At 35.5% G+C, this 19,788-nt stretch overlaps 1 protein-coding gene across 2 annotated transcripts; it reads right to left on the reverse strand.

The window, feature by feature from the left end:
* Window positions 1–2,516: 2,516 nt before the first annotated feature.
* On the reverse strand, window positions 2,517–14,125 carry LOC110460988 (U3 small nucleolar RNA-interacting protein 2-like). 2 transcript variants are annotated; one of them, XM_021514246.1, is made up of 14 exons: window positions 14,008–14,125; window positions 13,160–13,260; window positions 12,606–12,721; window positions 12,129–12,202; window positions 11,439–11,480; window positions 10,898–11,024; window positions 10,347–10,471; window positions 9,614–9,706; window positions 9,004–9,104; window positions 8,441–8,575; window positions 6,631–6,693; window positions 5,774–5,943; window positions 3,218–3,297; window positions 2,517–2,734 (listed from the first exon to the last, which is right to left on the reverse strand). In XM_021514246.1, exons 1-14 carry the CDS (start codon window positions 14,062–14,064, stop codon window positions 2,582–2,584), a joined length of 1,437 nt encoding a protein of 478 aa, XP_021369921.1. In that variant the 5' UTR covers window positions 14,065–14,125; the 3' UTR covers window positions 2,517–2,581. The 2 variants fall into 2 exon arrangements, with proteins under 2 accessions (XP_021369921.1, XP_021369920.1); XM_021514245.1 differs by having other exon boundaries at window positions 3,218–3,300.
* Between the last annotated feature and the right edge of the window lie 5,663 nt (window positions 14,126–19,788).

Genomic DNA, 19,788 nt, shown 5'->3' on the forward strand with positions numbered 1-19,788 from the left:
TTGACATATTTGACCCCTGTGACCTTGAAAGTAGGTCAAACTAATTTTCATTCTCAAACTTTGTTGGTCTCTATCCCAGGAAGCCACCAGCCAAATATGAAGATTCTATACCTTTCAGTTCTTCAGAAGAAGTCGTTTGAAGTGTTTGACACATTTGACCCCTGTGACCTTGAAAGTAGGTCAAGGTAATTTTCATTCTCAAACTTTGTTGGGCTCTATCCCAGGAAGCCATCAGCCAAATATGAAGATTATATACCTTTTAGTTGTTCAGAAGAAGTCGTTTGAAGTTTTTGACATATTTGACCCCTGTGACCTTGAAAACAGGTATAGGTCATTTTCGTTCTCACACTTTGTAGGGCTCCTACCAACAAAGCTTTCAGCCAAATATCATGACTTTAGGCCTGTCCGTTCTTCAGAAGAAGTTGTTTAAAGGAAAAGTTGACGGACGAGGACGGACGGACGGACGACGGATGCCGCGCCACGGCATAAGCTCACTTGGCACTTCGTGCCAGGTGAGCTAATAACCATCAAATAATTCCAAAGAAGATTTTTCAAAGCAAAATGACCCAATATTCTATTTTTGACCCTGCCCCTCAGCAACCGGGGGATCAACCCCTCCGCTGCACAATTTGAATTCTCACCACCAGAATTTGGTTTCATATTCATGCAATGGTTCCAGAAGTGTACCCATTTCTGGCTCTGCACTCACAGCCCATGGAGGGAAGTGGTTGGTTGGATGGATCAGTCCCTTCATTTGTACAATTTTGAATTCCCACCACTTGAAGATGCCTCTCACCCAAATGCCCACATCCATCACCCATCATAGGTGTAGAGAAGTAGCTTATCATAACTTGGCCAAATAAGCGACCATTTTCTGCCCCTCAGTCCTTCAGCCCTGCCATTTGTTCAATTTTTAACCCCCAATACTTGAGAATGTTTCCAATCAAAATCAGGTGAAAATCTGCTTAGCGGTTCAGAAAAAAGTCATTGGAAGGAGTTACTGTTGGACGTCCAACAAGACATCCCACCATGGCACACGCTCTGCTGGAATTCCTACTTTTTGGTCGACATGTTGCCTACATCATACTGGTGTTGTAGATTCCATTTACTTCCAAGACAGAAATTTACGTCTACCAGAAAATAAAATGGTATACAATAGCACATTAATTAAATAGAAAACAAGTCTCATTCCTTCTTGTAATGTGTAAATTTATTATAATTGCAATATTGACATGTGGCACTGTTTCAGCACAGCTTTCTCCTTTCACTCATAGCCATACACACATCCCTTCAAAACTGTCATATCACACAGCTTCAATTCAACACTGAAACCATGTTTATTTAGTCCATTAAAATAACTACCAGGTAAGCCTTTCATGGAGTGCTTTATCAGCGCCCTTGTAATATTGACATTGGGATTACCATGCTTGACCTTGACATTTATACTTCAGCATAACCTTAACAAGGATATAAGTTTACATCGATAATCATACCACGATATATGTATTATCTTAAGACATGAACTAAAGTTTGACTATGACCTTGACAGGCATACAGTATGACCTTGACATGTAAACTACAACTTGACGTTTATACCACAGTTTGGCCTTGACATCTATACTACAGAGTGATCTTGACATGTATACTAGTTTCACCTTGACATTTACATTATAGTATGCCTGATAAGGACAATCATATTACAGTATGACCTTGTCAAGTATATGTCGTGCTACAGCAAGTCTGCAAGAACCTTAAATCATAATAGTCATACATTTATCCACCAATAAGCCCATGTCTGGTATTAATCCCATCCAAATCCGATTGCAGTTTATCAGAAATGCAAAATAATCGATTTCATTGTCCCGTTATGAGCCCAGCACCCTACTCAAATTGAGTGAGAAATTGCGTGTTCTATTGGGTTTTATTGCAGGATATATACATTAGGATTTTTACATTTCGATCTGTAGTAAATATGATCACATATGTTCAGATATAAATCATACAACTTCATCTTAAGACGACTATGATTAAATAAATTGAAGTATTGACTTAATGCTCAAACACTTCTGATCCCATTCCTGACCAGACTTATGATAAAATGTTCACTCCTGGACACCTCCACACTGCCTGGTCTACTGTTCTGCTACATAATTCAGTTAAATGATCGCAGAATATTTTCTTACTTACTTTGAATAATGCTGAATACAATTTTCACTGTCAATGTTATAAGTTACTGTTATTTATAACAATGATTTCAATTTCAGTTCGAAGACGAAGCCTATTTCCATCGTGTTCAGACGGTTAACAATACACTTTCCAATTTTCAGTTAAATGACTAAGTTCGTTTTCAATGTGTTCAGATGGTTAACAGGTGAAGTCAATTTTTCCATTGTGTTCAGATGGTAAACAGGTGAAGTCCATTTTCCATTGTGTTCAGATGGTATACAGGTGAAGTCCATTTTCCATTGTGTTCAGATGGTAAACAGGTGAAGTCCATTTTCCATTGTGTTCAGATGGTAAACAGGTGAAGTCCATTTTCCATTGTGTTCAGATGGTAAACAGGTGAGGCCATTTTCCATTCCTAATTTGATGTTTTCTGTTTAAGTTTGATGACCACAGCACCGTTCCTCGCCTCTTTGATCCGCCACCATCTCCCTAATCTGTGTTCCTGCCCAATACCTGCCACTAACATGTCTCCATCTTTGGAAAATTTTAACGAGTTGACAAAGCCATTCTGTAAAATAGATTAAACAGTTTTTGTTAATCAAATGATTGTAAAGGATCCGATCATATAAAAAGTTATTACAACTTATAACAAACTAGAAAATGTCTGTAAGACATAAATTCCCCCGCTCATGGATGGGACGGGATGGGAAGGGACGGACAAGGGCAACATGATATGCCGGGTATTATATGGCAGGGGCATAATAAATATATAAATATATATCAATATGGGTGTCATTAACATGTTGATTTTTTGTTTTATTTTTATTCATGTCATTATATTTAAGCTGACCTGTTAGATCATCATAATCATAGTCATGAATAATTTCATATTTCACCCTATACATACTGCAATTCAAAGGAAGACAAGTTCATCCCCCATATACTAAAACTGTTAGCTTTAATATCATTTTTATATCAACATGACAGAAGATCACTTAAAAAAATATAAATTGCACCTTACAAATTCTCAAGTATTGAAATAGCTACTAACCACGGGTACTGTAAACAGTGGTGTTAAGGACTTCATATCCTGTCCTGCCTTCCAGAGCCTAATACAGCCATCTTTGGAACCTGCTAACACACAAAAGTCATTATATATATATGTACCTGAACCTCCTAACACACAAAGTCATTACATATAACATCTTTGGAACCTGCTAACACACAACGTCATTATATATACCTGTAATCAGTGGTTACACCTGCTAACACACAAAGTCATTATATATACCTCTAATCAGTGGTTACAGCTGCTAGCACACAAAGTCATTATATATACATGTACCTGAACCTCCTAGCACACAAAGTCATTATATATACATGTACCTGAACCTCCTAGCACACAAAGTCATTATATATACCTGAAATCAGTGGTTACAGCTGCTAACACACAGTCATTATATATACCTGTAATCAGTAGTTACAGCTGCTAACACACAAAGTCATTATATATACCTGTAATCAGTGGTTACAGCTGCTAACACACAAAGTCATTATATATACCTGAAATCAGTGGTTACAGCTGCTACACACAGTCATTATATATACCTGTAATCAGTAGTTACAGCTGCTAACACACAAAGTAATTATATATTCCTGTAATCAGTGGTTACAGCTGCTAACACACAAAGTCATTATATATACCTGAAATCAGTGGTTACAGCTGCTAACACACAAAGTCATTATATATACCTGTAATCAGTGGTTACAGCTGCTAACACACAAAGTCATTATATATACCTGTAATCAGTAGTTACAGCTGCTAACACACAAAGTCATTATATATACCTGTAATCAGTGGTTACAGCTGCTACACACAAAGTCATTATATATACCTGTAATCAGTGGTTACAGCTGCTAACACACAAAGTCATTATATATACCTGTAATCAGTGGTTACAGCTGCTAACACACAAAGTCATTATATATACCTGTAATCAGTGGTTACAGCTGCTAACACACAAAGTCATTATATATACCTGTAATCAGTAGTTACAGCTGCTAACACACAAAGTCATTATATATACCTGTAATCAGTGGTTACAGCTGCTACACACAAAGTCATTATATATACCTGTAATCAGTGGTTACAGCTGCTAACACACAAAGTCATTATATATACCTGTAATCAGTGGTTACAGCTGCTAACACACAAAGTCATTATATATACCTGTAATCAGTGGTTACAGCTGCTAACACACAAAGTCATTATATATACCTGTAATCAGTGGTTACAGCTGCTAACACACAAAGTCATTATATATACCTGTAATCAGTGGTTACAGCTGCTAACACACAAAGTCATTATATATACCTGTAATCAGTGGTTACAGCTGCTAACACACAAAGTCATTATATATACCTGTAATCAGTGGTTACAGCTGCTAACACACAAAGTCATTATATATACCTGTAATCAGTGGTTACAGCTGCTAACACACAAAGTCATTATATATACCTGAAATCAGTGGTTACAGCTGCTACACACAAAGTCATTATATATACCTGTAATCAGTAGTTACAGCTGCTAACACACAGTCATTATATATACCTGTAATCAGTGGTTACAGCTGCTAACACACAAAGTCATTATATATACCTGTAATCAGTGGTTACAGCTGCTACACACAAAGTCATTATATATACCTGTAATCAGTGGTTACAGCTGCTAACACACAAAGTCATTATATATACCTGTAATCAGTGGTTACAGCTGCTAACACACAAAGTCATTATATATACCTGANGTGGAGATCACAATAATGTGCCTCCCAGCCACTATATGTTCTTAAACTCTGGAATAGTGCTCAGCCATTAATATAGCAGGGCTCAATCATTACATCCACCAGTCAACAAGTCCATCTTTAATTATACAGAATGCAAATCACTATATTGAATTACCGAGGAAAATCTTTGTTTTTAAATGAAGAACATGTGAGCTTGTATAGCTACAACTGCAGCCAGTGTTTATTTGAATAAAGTTTATTTCAAAGTAAATTAAGTTTTTTTTTGCAAATATCATGTTGTAAGGCTATATCTCAACTGAATTTCACTGTGACTAAGTAAAATCCAAGTTTCACAATTCAGGACCTCAGATTCCAGCTGAAGTGGCTAGCTTTGAGAAACAACTGGAATACTAAATGTACTAGGTAAAAAAAAATCATTCTATCCACTGAACACTAGCCAGACAATGGGATTAGTGGTGACTGGATTAACAAGACTCTACATTTTTGAAGCAAGTGCTTTAAAAGTGTCTCCATATACCCTACAAAGCAAAAATTTCTACACTTCCACTCAATTTTAAGAAATTTCCATTTGTACCTGATTTATCGAGACAATAATATACATTAAAGGTTCTATTACAATTGTTGAAACATTGCTTATTAGTCGTTCAGTTTAGATCTTTGCCACATTAAACAGTATATGATGTCAAGCTATATCCTAGCTACAAGAAAATAATGTCCATTTCTCTCTATTAAAAGTACATGTAACAACTTTTTTTGAACATCTAATCCGGGTAATAGAACCAAAACATTTGCTATGTTACCCGATGCTATGAGGTCTGTGTGCTGTAGGGAGGTAAGTGCTGTGATCCAGTTCTCTGAGGAAGTCACTGGGTTGTGTCTGTTCTCATTAACGTCTGTATCCGGTCTACCATGGGCATTACGAACCATTACTAGGGGCTTCTTTTTGGTCACCACCCACAAAGAAATAGAGCTAAAAATAGAAATAAAAGTATAACCTGGATATTTTGTTTATGAACTTGTCCTTTGAAACAAAAGATGCTTAGATGAAAGAGTTAAACCTTTCACCACTGTAAACTATAATCGACTCAACCAGACAAATGTATGGTCGAGTTTACTAAAGTTACCTAAGGGTAAAAGGGTTCATCATGTTCTGATATCATTATCTTTTTTGAGAACATATTTATGTAATCTTTATACATGTACATTGTTTTTATATAATGAATTTAAACCTGATATAATGCCCCATTTCATTTAACATCAAGCTTAATTACTGCTGACAAAATTCAAGGTCCCTTTTTCTTTTTTTCTTAGGAACTACTTTATATGCCTCCCATTGTCCATCACTAAACCCCTTTAATGCAACACATTAGACAAATGTTGTTAACAAAGTCTGACTTTGGATTCTCTGTGACAAATTTTACTGGACATTGTACGTAGTTCGAGGTTTTATAGGACAAACAGTGGACATCACACACAATGACACAGGAATTATATATCATCATCACTAGACAAAATGTAGGGTTATATATTACTACAAAACTTACTTATCCTCATCATCACTAGACAAAATGTAGGGTTATATAATACTACCAAACTTACTTATCATCATCATCATCACTAGACAAACAGTAGGGTTATATAATACTACAAAACTTACTTATCATCAGCCCCGGATACAAAGTTAGATTCATTGATTAAGGCAACACAATCAATAGATCCCCTGGAACAAAAATTGAAACATTGTTACATCTCACATCACTCATATTCAAAAAGAAATAAAAGAAGGGGTTCAGAGTGCCAGTATATATATAGAACCCACCTGGCTATTTAACCTATAATGGCAAATTATTCCCATCAAGAGGAACTAAAGGGCCAGATTTTTAAAGCCCATCATAGCTGATGTTAACCTTTGACCCAGACCAGTAGTCAAAGCTGACCTTTGAAAGTAAGTCAAGGTCATTTATATGAGGAAACTTTATAGCACTCTATCCCAGGTACCTTCTGGCCAAATATCAGGACACTGTTCTTTCAGTTTTTAAGATGATAATAAAATTGATTGATGATCTGAAAAAGGACGGACAATGGACGAAGCATGAAACTATAACTTCAATAATTATTTTTTACATTTATATTAATTTATTTATATTCTTGCACTTAGTTCCTTATTTCATTAAACAAGTTCTGTTATAAACTAAATAAACAAAGGAACACATTTAAATATATATATGGGTGTCTGGTCTGTATCACTCACCTGGATATCTAAGCAATCATGGCAAAATAAGATCCAAGGGAATTGGCCAGACCCCAAGGCCAAACCTTGTAGCATATCTGTATTAAATTTTTCATGCAAGCAATTTTATGTATGGTTATGGGGTCGGGATCTCAACTGTTTCCAAACTAAGACTCTGAAACTAGGTCCCTAGGGGTGTGGCCAGACCTCAGGGTCAATTCAAATATCATGATTGCATCGGACTCTTATGCCCAGCATTTGTATATACATTGTATAAGCTACAACCCAGGGACTATGTCTCCAAGGGTGGAGCCAGACCCCAGAGCCATCCTAGAAGCATATGTGCATTCTTCTCTTTATACTCAGCGATTGTATATATGGTTATAGGGTGGGGATTTCGGCCATTTCCAAGTAATTAACTATTTTTGGCCCCACTCCTTAGCCCGGGGGGTTAGCCCCACCATTTGTACAATTTTGAATCCCCACCTCTCATGAATGCTTCCTACCAAATGTGATTTATATCCAGTGCATAGTTCTACAGAAGAAGTTGTTTATAGCAATAAAGCCAAATAGGCCCCTTTTGGCCCTGCCCCTCAACCCCCTGAGGGGTTAGCCCCATCATTTGTACAATTTTGAATCCCCACTACCTAGGGATGCTTCCAGTCAAATATGGTTGATATCGATCTCTTAGTTCCAGAGAAAAAGTCGCTTAAAGCAATGTAGCCAAATAACCCTTTTTGGAAACGCCCCTCAGCCCCCTGGCCCCACCATTTGTACAATTTTGAATCCCCGCTAACTAGGGATGCTTCCAGTCAAATATTATTGTTATCTATCACATAGTTCTACAGAAGAAGTCGTTTTTTAGCAATATAGTCAAATTGTCCCCTTTTTGCTCCACCCCTCAGCCCCCTGGAAAGTCAGCCCCACCATTTGTACAATTTTGAATCCCCACCACCTAGGGATGCTTCCAGTCAAATTAAGCTAAATTCCCATCACTGGTTAAGAAGAGAAGTTGTTTAAAGTAATTGTCGACGTACTGACGACAGACAACAGATGGACGACGGACGCCACAGTATGGCATAAGCTTTACCTTGGTCCTTCGGACCCGGTGAGCTTATAATGGGACTGGTATAAAGTTTTGAACTAAGTTAATTAATCACAATCTATCATTTACTAAACACAACTTCCTTTTGAAGGTTGACCTCTACATGGCAAGTGTTGAGGACTCTGTACGTACTTATGTCCGTGAAACACAAGCTGGGACTCCTCCACAACCTTCCAGATCCTTACACTGCCGTCACGGCCTCCGCCTGTAATTGCTCGGTCACGACTCAGACTATCCACACACGTTATACTGTCCTCGTGGCCAAATCTGAAACCAATAAAATTATACCATAAAGAGTTTGTGGTTATAGCAACAACCAAATTTGTACCAGCACCAGCAAACTAATCTTGCATATAAAACCTGCATTTTGTAATATCAGAGACTTAATTATCTATAAAATGTTCGTGTATGAAAATGTTTACATTATCACTCTTTAAACTGACCGTGGTGTGGAAATTTTGGTGTTGGCTATGACTTTGAATTTATAGATACCCCTATATTTATATTCTTTAATCCATGCATACATATTGGTGTTTGGAAATTTTCATGCTTATCGACTGAACGTAAAAAATGCAGGTACATTTGTATTTCCAAACCAAGATAACTTCTACTTTTATAGTACAAAAAATCTTTTCCTCAGCAAAACTGTAAGGTTGCATTATAGGAAATTTAATGTTTTTTTATAAATGACTTACAATGTTTCTATATATGTTCTATCCTCCACATTCCAGACCTTCACAGAGCGGTCGTGTGAGGCACTAAACAGTTGATGGGTTCCTTTCCTGAAGGCTAAACTCTGAAACAGAAACATTGCTGTGGATTAATTCACATTCCAGTTTCAGCTTCCCATCTTCCATCTAAGAAAATTTAGAAATATTATATCTTCCTTTCAAAACCAATAAAGTATATAACCTAGTCAAATTATTTTTCAGTGGCCGCGGTGGGCAAATGGTTAAGTCGGCCGACATTCTGCTACCACTAGCCCTCCACCACTGGGTCACGGGTTCGAGGTCTACGTGGGGCAGTCGCCAGGTACTGGCTGTAGGTCGGTGTTTTTTCTCGGGGAACTCTGGCTTTCTTACATCACCAAAACCTGGCACGTCCTTAAATGACCATAGCTGTTACTGGGATGTAAAACACAAACAAACCAAACCAAACCAAGTTATTTGTGAGTACATGTATGTGTAGTACTGGACTAGAAATATATACTGGTAATTATTTCATTTTTTTTAAGAACTAACATAAAGATTAACTTAAAGGTTTTATAGGTTTAAAGACTAGTATTGCATTTTATTGAATACTTACAGAAATGGCATCCTTATGGCCTGGGAAAAAGTGGACATGTGTACAATCATCAGGATTCCAAATACGCACTAATTTATTGAGACCACCAGATGCCTGGGGGAGAAAAAACATTCTGTTATATTCACATTAAAGACCATTACAGTTCTTCACAGCATTTCAACAACTGTCATCCAACATCTCCATTTAAGACATGGAACATTATGTCAAATGATTTCTTACACATTAGATAATTTCAAATTAAGGAGTAAATAGATATTATTTCAACTATTTCTTTTTTGTCCCCTCTGTCATTTTAGATTTCACATTTTATTACATTTGCTGACATTATAACATAACTCAGACAGAGGATTATATATCCTCTACGCCAGACGCAAGCAAAGGATTGAAACTTAAGGTAAAGTTCATCTGACAGCACATTAAAGTTCATATTCTGTATACTAAGAAATTGTTTGCCACAGTTTAACTTTTGCCTTTTGTTGTCTGTAATTGGGACGAAAAATGACTGAGAATATTAATACACACCATACTCTGCATAGTCATTACAGGAAAAAGGCATAAATTATGCTTGGTAGAAATAAATTTTACCAGTGAAGGACGATAGTTTCCCAGGTATACAGTATCCAAATGGATTTGAAAGTCTTTAATGGTTAATAATTTTTTCAAATTTTTATCTAATGCATTTTTAAAACTTTAAATGTATACAAAACATGTTATACATTGTTGAGCTGCTTACTAAATATTTGCCGTCTGATGATATTGCTAAACATAGGATGTGCTCCGTGTGTCCCACATGTGACTTCTCTGTGCCTTTCCTCCCACCTGGTATCACAGCAACCTTCTTCCTTCGTTGTATGTCCCCTGTTAACATTTAGACACTCATAATACCTACAAAATGTCTATCAACAATATATATAGAATATGCTTGGAAGATTGTCTTTGAGTTCAGTGGTCCAAGTGAGAGAAAAAAAATCATCCTAGTCAGTAGTCCCCCTGGATATATTTTTGCATTTCAACCACTGATATAAATAAAGACAAAAACATTTATACCTTGTTATAACCAGACAACATTTATCATAGCCACATATCTATTTTACAGCTTGGAAAAGACAGTCAATTATGTTACAAGCTATTATCCGACTGTTAGCTGGATCTGCCTGTAGGTGTACCTTACAAGACACTATCATAGCCACAAACATATTTAACGGCATGGAGAAGACATTTTAATTCTGTTGCAGGTCTATGAGCATCTGACAGTCTGGTGGATCTGTGTGTAGATATACTTACATTTGATAATGGAGCAGTCCTTTGACCCTGTGAAGAGATGCCGACTGTCAGGGGAGATAACCACACAGGTAACTGATAATTGATGACCTCTCAGCACTGTAATGTCCTCCACTGTGGGTACTAGGTACTGTAGATTATATCATCCAGTTAAAATTCAGCTAAAACTGTCAGGTACAATCACAGGAGTAAAATTAACATGTACCGGTAATACCATACAGTGGAAGTGTAGATCAAGTGAGAGTCATTCACTACACAATTTAAAATGAATTCTCTCTGACTTTTCCTTGTTTTTTTTAAACTTCTGAAAATATTTTAATCACAAATAATATTAAGATTAATAAATAACTCTGATCTTTTTTGGGGGGAAGATTTTTTTTTTGAATAATAGTTAAAACTTTCGCAATATAATCTGAAAAATACCTTTAAATTGTGTGATCTGGTATTAAATTATAATCCTTGAAGAAATCAATTGTAGATATTGCACAAATTTTAGGTAATTTTTTATGGTATCCGTATAACCTTTCTATAGTAATGTACTTACATTATCAGCTACTTCTCTCTGAAGTCTTCCTGTTTGTTCCAGCTGAATTACAATGAACAAGACATTTCATTTAACTTATAATCTATACTATTTAACAGATTTATAATTTATTCCTTTCATATTTTCATTACTAGTAGTAACATGGTGTATAGTCAACAGTAAATGAATTACTTCATTTGTAAAAATTCAAAAGATTAAAAGTTACATTAACATATGTACAGTTTGACTATTAAAAAAACTGTTGGCCTAACATTACATTAGTACCAACACTTAATTCCAGTTGTTTCTTACATAATCATAAATGTGCTGTCTTAAAGCTGATATCAAATTTATAGATGTTAAATCCCATCATTCTGTGTTTAATTTATTGGTCAATATGTTTTAATATCTGTATCATATTAACATTTTAAAGATTTGTGGTGAATACTGTTACTGCTAACTTATCCACTAAACAACACTATCACAATTAACTATTATATTTTTGGGTCACCTATAGTCCTTAACCAGAAACACATCTCATCAAATGATTTTGATTTGCTTTCATTACTGACAAAGTCTAGATCCTCATTCCTAAAGTTGCATATTTTTTAAAATATGGAATAATTTAAATTTTGTTAATTTGTTTCAGCTTTATTCCTGGTAATCAAAAATCTGCAAATTGTAGTCAACATAGCTATAAATTATACTTACGATATCCTGCTTTAATCTGTGAGAGATGATGTCTCTGTTGAAATCCTCCTCTTCGTCCTCCCTTTTTTCTGCCTCTGTAATAATTCGGGACACATTTGCTTAACTTGAGTGTCATAAAAATATTGACAGGCAAATCATTTTGCTAAAATTATGCCAAATTTTGACCAAATAAATTGCAAGTTTTCCCAATACATATGTAGTTTCAAAGACCAATGTAAAGTTTTTGAATGATTGGAAAAAATCTGAGAGCAAAGACAAATTCAAGGATAAAAAAACACTTTAACTGTGGCTGCCAATTTACCATAGGAACACATTGTGTCAGTTTGTCCTGATGAGAACTGGTATCAAAGCTATAGTTCAGGTATCAATCCATTCAATATAAATCAAAGTGACCACTCAATAATAAAAATTCATTTAATCATTTCAATTCATTTTTGCTTTAAGTCTTGTGTAATTGTGTATAACGAACTTATATACCTTCAGCTTCTATTTGTGCCAGATACTGTTTGGCAAGTCGGAGTTTCTTTTCCTCCACTGTTTCTTCATCCTCCGATGATTCATACTCATCCTTACGTTTTTTGTATTCTGCATCACTAGAAGTACAAATAAAAAGCTGACTGTAAATTTTTTCTTCAATAGACCAATTAAACCATTTACTGACTTTTATGATTATATATTAACCTAAACTTTATATTCCTTTCTACGTTGAAGCAAGTCCTTGATATGATTGACAGATAGTTACTCCTTATACATGTGAAAATATGTTAATTATAAACAAATGTTAACACAAGAAGCCTCAATGTGTTTTATTCTTTAACCGAGTAATCTTTATATCTACAAACAAATGCATTATAATGAAAAAATTAAATCTGGCAGATCTGTAAAACAATAAATGTAAGCTATTAATGTCCTTCCAGCAAACAATTCTGCCTATATTAAATAAACAAACAACTCTGTTTCTCCAACTTAATAAAAATTAGTGATTTAGATCCAAGTACCAGAGTCAACTGTTATATTCATACTAAAACTACCTTCCAATATCAGAATCACTTTCAATTTCTTCGTCATCTAGTTTTGTCCTTCTCTTAGCTCCTGGATCCTTGTTTTGCGAGATCTTCCTTTTTGATCCCCCCTGAAATACAACACAACTTTAATAATCCCTAACAATTTGAAAGATGAAATCAAGCAATTTCAATATTTGACAATGGACAGATTTTTATTTTCAGTTCACATACAGTGGTTTGTTATTATAATAAATGTGTGTACACTTATGCGTATACTGATATGGGTCACAGCACATGACGTGTATATGTGTTGTGACACATATCAGTATAAGCATATGTTTACAGGTATTTGTAAAGAACTTGTGATTCGTGTACGGATAGAATATACCTGACAAAGAAATATTGTCCATGTGACAGAAGAGATTTTTAACAAACAACAAACACTTTTTCAAAAAAAATATCTCTATTTGGGACTCTCTACGCAATATATTTCACCATATTGAAAGAATCCATAATGGGGCAGAAGTAAAACAAAATATAGGTCTACCTCGAGCTCTAAACACCAAGTAATGGTGAGTTTAATTTTGAGTCTAGTGAGGAGTAGACGAGCTCTATCGACTCCTGTATTGGAAACTAACTTTTAAATGTATGGCTACTAGCCCCTTCACAAGTTTATATAGCAGGGCAAGTCGATAATCGTTAGCATAACAAACAATCGTCGGCAAATGGCCTACGGTTAGATATATATACACACATAGGGAAACCATCGATCTAGCAGAGTGAGAAAAAATTGTTCGAATAGACTCTATTTTTTCTGGAGTTGAATTTGCTGTCGTCTAAAAGTAAATTCGCTGTGTCTAATTCAAACTTCGAACCTTTGAAAATCTGCTTCCTGTTGTATTTCCTCGCTTTGATTTAATGAAGAACGGCATTTCTGTCAACTTTTCAGAATTAGCTACAGCTGGAAGTGGAGCACATGTGCTTGATCAATGTCAATCTAACGCTTTTATCACTCACTCAAGATTACATATGAATCAAGCGTTTACATGAGAAAAAGTTGAATATAATCAAAGAAACATAAACGTAATTCGGAATTTGAACTTGTATTGCTCTTGTTCTCCTTACCCTTAGTTCAGTAATTTATAAGAAATAATCTGCATTTTTGTGCTTTAGTATCCCAAACACTTAAGATAAATTGTTTAAATAATCTGTCGTAAACAAACATATTTTTTAGATCTAGAAGTAATTACTTATTTTCTAATGCGTTTCTAATGTTTGTGTGTTTTATTGCTAGACCTGTTCAAAGAAGATGTTTTTGATCCACAGATCATAGCCTCGTCATTCAAAAACCTACAATAATAAAATCACATCATTGTTTAAGTTTTTTTCCAAACTTTTCCATGCACTTATCATCCTTTTCCACACTCAATTAACATTTGTCTGCCCCGGTTCATTGTATCTGGAAACCATGTGAGTGTCCTGCTTAGTATCTCCACGGAATTAGATTAGATTTGTTATCTAAGTCCGTGGTATCTCAAATGTTTTTTGAGAGGGATCATACATAATCAGATTTCTACATTTTTCACTAATAAATTTGATCCACAGGTACTAGCCTAACTGTTATATAATGGGTGTATTGACAAACGAGGCTAGTACATAACTAATTAATGATCTTAATATCTGTGGGCAAATAGATGGGGTATACTATTTAATCCCAACAAAACAGAAGTCATTCTAATTTCAAACAAACATAATACTGATGGACTACATCCTGACCTTATATTCATTAACAACATTGTGGCAAACGTAAAAAAGCATAAACATCTCGTTGGAGATTTTCTTAATTGTCATGATTCATGGTCAGACCACATAAATTTTATTTATGAAAAAAACATATAAAAAATGAATTAAGTTTAAATCAATTTTATTGCAACAAAAGACAAATGGATTGGACAAAGGTTATTGCAACTTACTTACGTCCTTTCCGTAACAGAAAATATATATACAAAATTAATGTGTCACGTAATAACCTAATATCCTTCTGCTTTTCTAAAGTTCAATCACATTCCGTGCCGGGGTTACAGCAAAAGAGGTAATGATAGAATTAGGAACACCAACGTATAGTTTTTAAATATGTATTCTCCCAATCGAGTCGGCGTAAGTAGTATACCTAATCTATACACACATATCCTTCTGCTTTTCTAAAGTTCAATCACATTCCGTGCCGCATTTGCCTTTCTCCTGTGTCACTCCAAGTCCTTCTGTGAATTCCTGCCTTACATACTTAGCCGACTAGATTAGGAAAACCGGATACGCACTCTTTGTCAAATGGAAACGGTTATGATATTGATGAACGCTAAGATTGAAGTTAGTACACAGAGATCGTTGGTGTTGGAAAAAGGGAGAGGGGCTGGAATAAGAGATCACTTAAGTATAGGCTCGACAGGAAATCTTTAGAAATAATATTCAAATCTTATATTCGTCCAAACCTTGAGTATGCAAGTGTTTTGTGGAACTGCTAGAATAGTAACTGGATTACGTAGGGGTACTAGTCGTGGGCTTTTTCTATAATGAACTAGGATGGGATACAATTAAAAAACGCAGAAATGACCAGCAACATATGCTATTTTTTAGAATAACAATCGTCATACCCCTAATTATCTGTTTGAAAACATTGCACCAATTATATTATATACAATGACTTAATGACTCATGATATTCGACATCAACGTATATATTTAAAACACCAATTTGCAGAACTAGTATACATTTTAACAGTTTCTTTCCTAGTATGATGTCTCGGTGGAATAGATCCGATTGTAATTATTATAATTTGAGACCGGTAAGTGAACTGAAAAGCAACTCGTCTATCATGCCAATCTTTCTAATGCCGAGGATGACGTGTACAAATGCTTTTAAATATGGAGGGACTAGATCTTTTAACGTCATTTTATGTCTTCTTAGAAACCATGCAAGTCAATTAAATTCTGATCTTTTTAGAGACCTCCTTACTATTAGCCCATCCTGTATATGTGGCAACCATGACGAAGATGTGGATAACTTCTTTCTATACTGCCCTAGGTATATTATCCAAAGACAAAACCTATTAGATTCTCTGTCTCATTCGCAGCTTAACATTCAACTAAACATACATTTAAATCTCGACTTAAACCTGATTGAACATTTAGTAAATAATATCAATGTACTAACTAGGGGAAGTAACCACCTTAGTCATGATCCTAATTCTGCTATTTGTGTCTGTGTTCAGAAATATATTGAGTCTACTAACAGATTTTGAAATAACTGTTAATTCTAGTCCCATATGTATACATGTCTATATGAATAATCAATGACTGGCATGGGTAAGCACACAGCGGTGGTGTGTATGGACATTTTAGTGCTGCCCAGTTATAATTGTTATCTGGAGTAGGAGTGGTGATGGAGGACTAGTTGGTGTTACAAATTATTCAACTAATAATATTTAATATTTACTGTATTAAATGGAGGCTCCAGTTTTTGATGTTAATATATGTTGTAAAATTTATAAAATTTGATTATTTACAAAATTTAATGCAGTATACACACATGGCTTTCCATTTTGAAATATATTTTATATATACTGGTGACTATTTACAAAAAAACAAAAAAACAAAAAACTGTATTTGTAAAACCTCATTTTTTTTTTTATTTTTTTTTTAATCTTGCTTAGTTCAGAGATAGATAGAGACTATTAAGTATTAAGTACTATTTAATGTTCCAAGTCTGTGCTAATATGTTAATGTCTAAATTATAATCATGTTATTGTTTGAAATGTGTGTAACCCAAGGGAGAAAGCCTGTTGCCCAATTCCCATTGAATCATTTGATTTAATAAAACATTTTGAAATGAGACGAGGCTATTACCTGTGTTTGATTCTTTTCTCATTTTATTTTCAAAAGGGAATTTGGGGGCCAGACCACCCTGCCATGTATGCTGGAGGACTAGAAGAGGACCTAACCTAAATGATGACCACCATATGTTGGTACTGTATAATGGATCACTCCGAGGCCTTCGGCTGCCTTCTGTATGACATGTTCATCAGGAACCCCTCGGTTATATCACGGACTTAGATAGTCGAATTCCGTGGTTATATGACGCAGATCCTAGAGGACGGGATTGTTCGTCTCACACCGTTACCTGGGGGACACCCGGAGCCAGCGGATGATGCTCAAGCCCCAACACCAGCGAAAGGAGGGAACTGATGAAGGATGTGCCCAACTTCGGATCCATATTGGGACCCAGGTGTCTTTATACATGATACATTTTACAATATCGAGGATATCTCTTTGTTTTATTATGCAGAATGAAAAAAGTTCCGAACCAGGTACTTGAGAGAGACCAAATTCCTCAATGATTGGTTTTGTTTTAATGGTATGCAAGTCAACCCAGAAAAGTTGCAAATCGAAATTGATTTTAACATTCTTGACATTGGAGGGTTAATTGAAAACTGTGATGTGTGCTGAACATTTACATCTCACGAATGAAACTCATTGCTTGTGAAGTTTTAAAATTGTGAATTGGTAAACACCCGACTATCTACATGAACTGATTAACACAACATTTCCTTATTGGTCATTCAGGAATGTCAACACGGAGTAGGTTCCACGGGTAAACACCACAGCGTATGTGTAGCTTATGTTATATGTCTACGAAAAATAAACCTCTTGTACAAATGTATGTCGTTTCTTGTTTATCGGGAAACCAAATAACGACTGAAAATAAACCTCGTGTGGGTTTCAGACCCAACTTGAGATATGGTCTTTCGCCAAGGTGAGAAACAGAGCCAAATTGGAAAAAAACATAAACTTGGGTCGAAGCGGCTTTCGTTAATTTTCCAACACTTTCTCACATTCGTTTTATATTTCACCAAATTACACTAAAAAAGAATGATTATTTATAAACAGACTATGCAATTTCTTTGGGCGGGGGAGAAAAAGCGAGACGCTGGATTTGTTTTCTTTGTCGACTGAGGATAGGGTCAATTGTTTTTGTAGTTCTTTGTAGAAGATTTGCTAACGAACAAAGATTATTCTAGACCTACGAAAAATCTGTAGGGGACACAATCAGATTGTTCTGCCGAACTCATATGTTCCATAAAAATTACTTGAAATCGTTTTTTGTAAGTTGAGGTTTCGATAGATTGGTGTTTTTTTATTGTGAAATGATAGAGCATATGGCGCTCTGGCTGCGAGCTAGATAATCGTTTGGTTCTAATTATTTAATTTATAGTTACGATAAATCAACAAACTAAGAGACATATGGGGGACAACTGTCCACAGCGACCACCCTCGAAATTCCAAGGGTTCACCTTACTAACTTTTTCTGCATCTCTGGAATTTGTCATGATAAAATCGAAGGCTCTGTACGCCACCTTGCCCGGATGTAATACATTTACAGTTACGAATAAAATTCACACCCTACTCATAAAATATGCTATATGGTATATTTTATGAGAAGGGTGATTTTTTTCTCAGGACTATTTTTATTGACAGAAACAAATGCCTGTGTTCAGAACTGATAAAACGACGCTTGTTGTAAAATGAAGACCGATGCATCACGTGACAAATGTGTATCTTCGACACACTGAATATAGTATCACCGGCTATCCCGAAACAATGAACCAGGGCAGGTTCAAATTACTCAGAGTCAGATTCATCAATTCATTGAGAGAGGAAAGGGCTAGTGGACATGTTTGGAAAATTTACTTGGACCATGGTCTTTATTTCATTTTATTTGACTATTACTTTAAAGACTGATAAAAAGTGTGCATATCTGTGGAATTAGGAACAGGAATGACATCGCCCTTTCTACACTTTTAACTCTGCGTTATTTGTGCCTGCTCTGATTCATGGTATCGGGATACCTGGTGTGGTTTCTATATAAAAATACATTGGACATATAAAATAAACATATTTAATTAAAATATAACACAAGCAGGACTTAGCAGAAATATCTTTTTCTCCTCTTTCTAAACAACTCTCTTCTTCCTAATGTCTCCCTTGACAATGCCTCATTTTTGGCATTTAGTTGAGCGTTCGCCCCGGTGAGGAAAGCTTTGGAGGGGGGGGGGTCCTGCTGGGTGTCTTAGGCAATATGTTTCAGTGAGGTAGGACTATAAAGTCAGCATTAGTTCCGCGCTATCACAAGGAGACAAACACGAACATGTTGCAGCCTCCCAAAACACACACGCATACACTACACGCATGCATCTTGTACACAGTGGAGGCCGTCCTTGAATGACAATACTAAACCAAACCAAACCAATCAATTTCGGTTTAAATGGAAGTCACGACAACAAAAAACCTCCTCTCCCGAAGTTGGATATTTTTAGATGTTTTTTTTCTTGTTATAATACAGACATCAGTAATTATGATTTTTTTTAAAATAAACTATGTTGCAATGATGTCTGTGTAAGGGTCATTTTTATGGTAAATTGACTACAAATGTGGTGTTGTCTGGGGTATCTATCCCACCAACTGGGTTTTATCGGTCAAATTTGCAGTTACGTAATCAAAATACCGAACTTACATTTTTTCCTACACAGTATATTTTAAAAAGAATTTAAATACGTCACTGTCGACGAATGTACCCGGTCTTAATTACACATTACATATTTT

The sequence above is a fragment of the Mizuhopecten yessoensis genome, unplaced genomic scaffold, assembly GCF_002113885.1.
Source record: "Mizuhopecten yessoensis strain PY_sf001 unplaced genomic scaffold, ASM211388v2 scaffold10529, whole genome shotgun sequence".
NCBI lineage: Eukaryota > Metazoa > Mollusca > Bivalvia > Pectinida > Pectinidae > Mizuhopecten > Mizuhopecten yessoensis.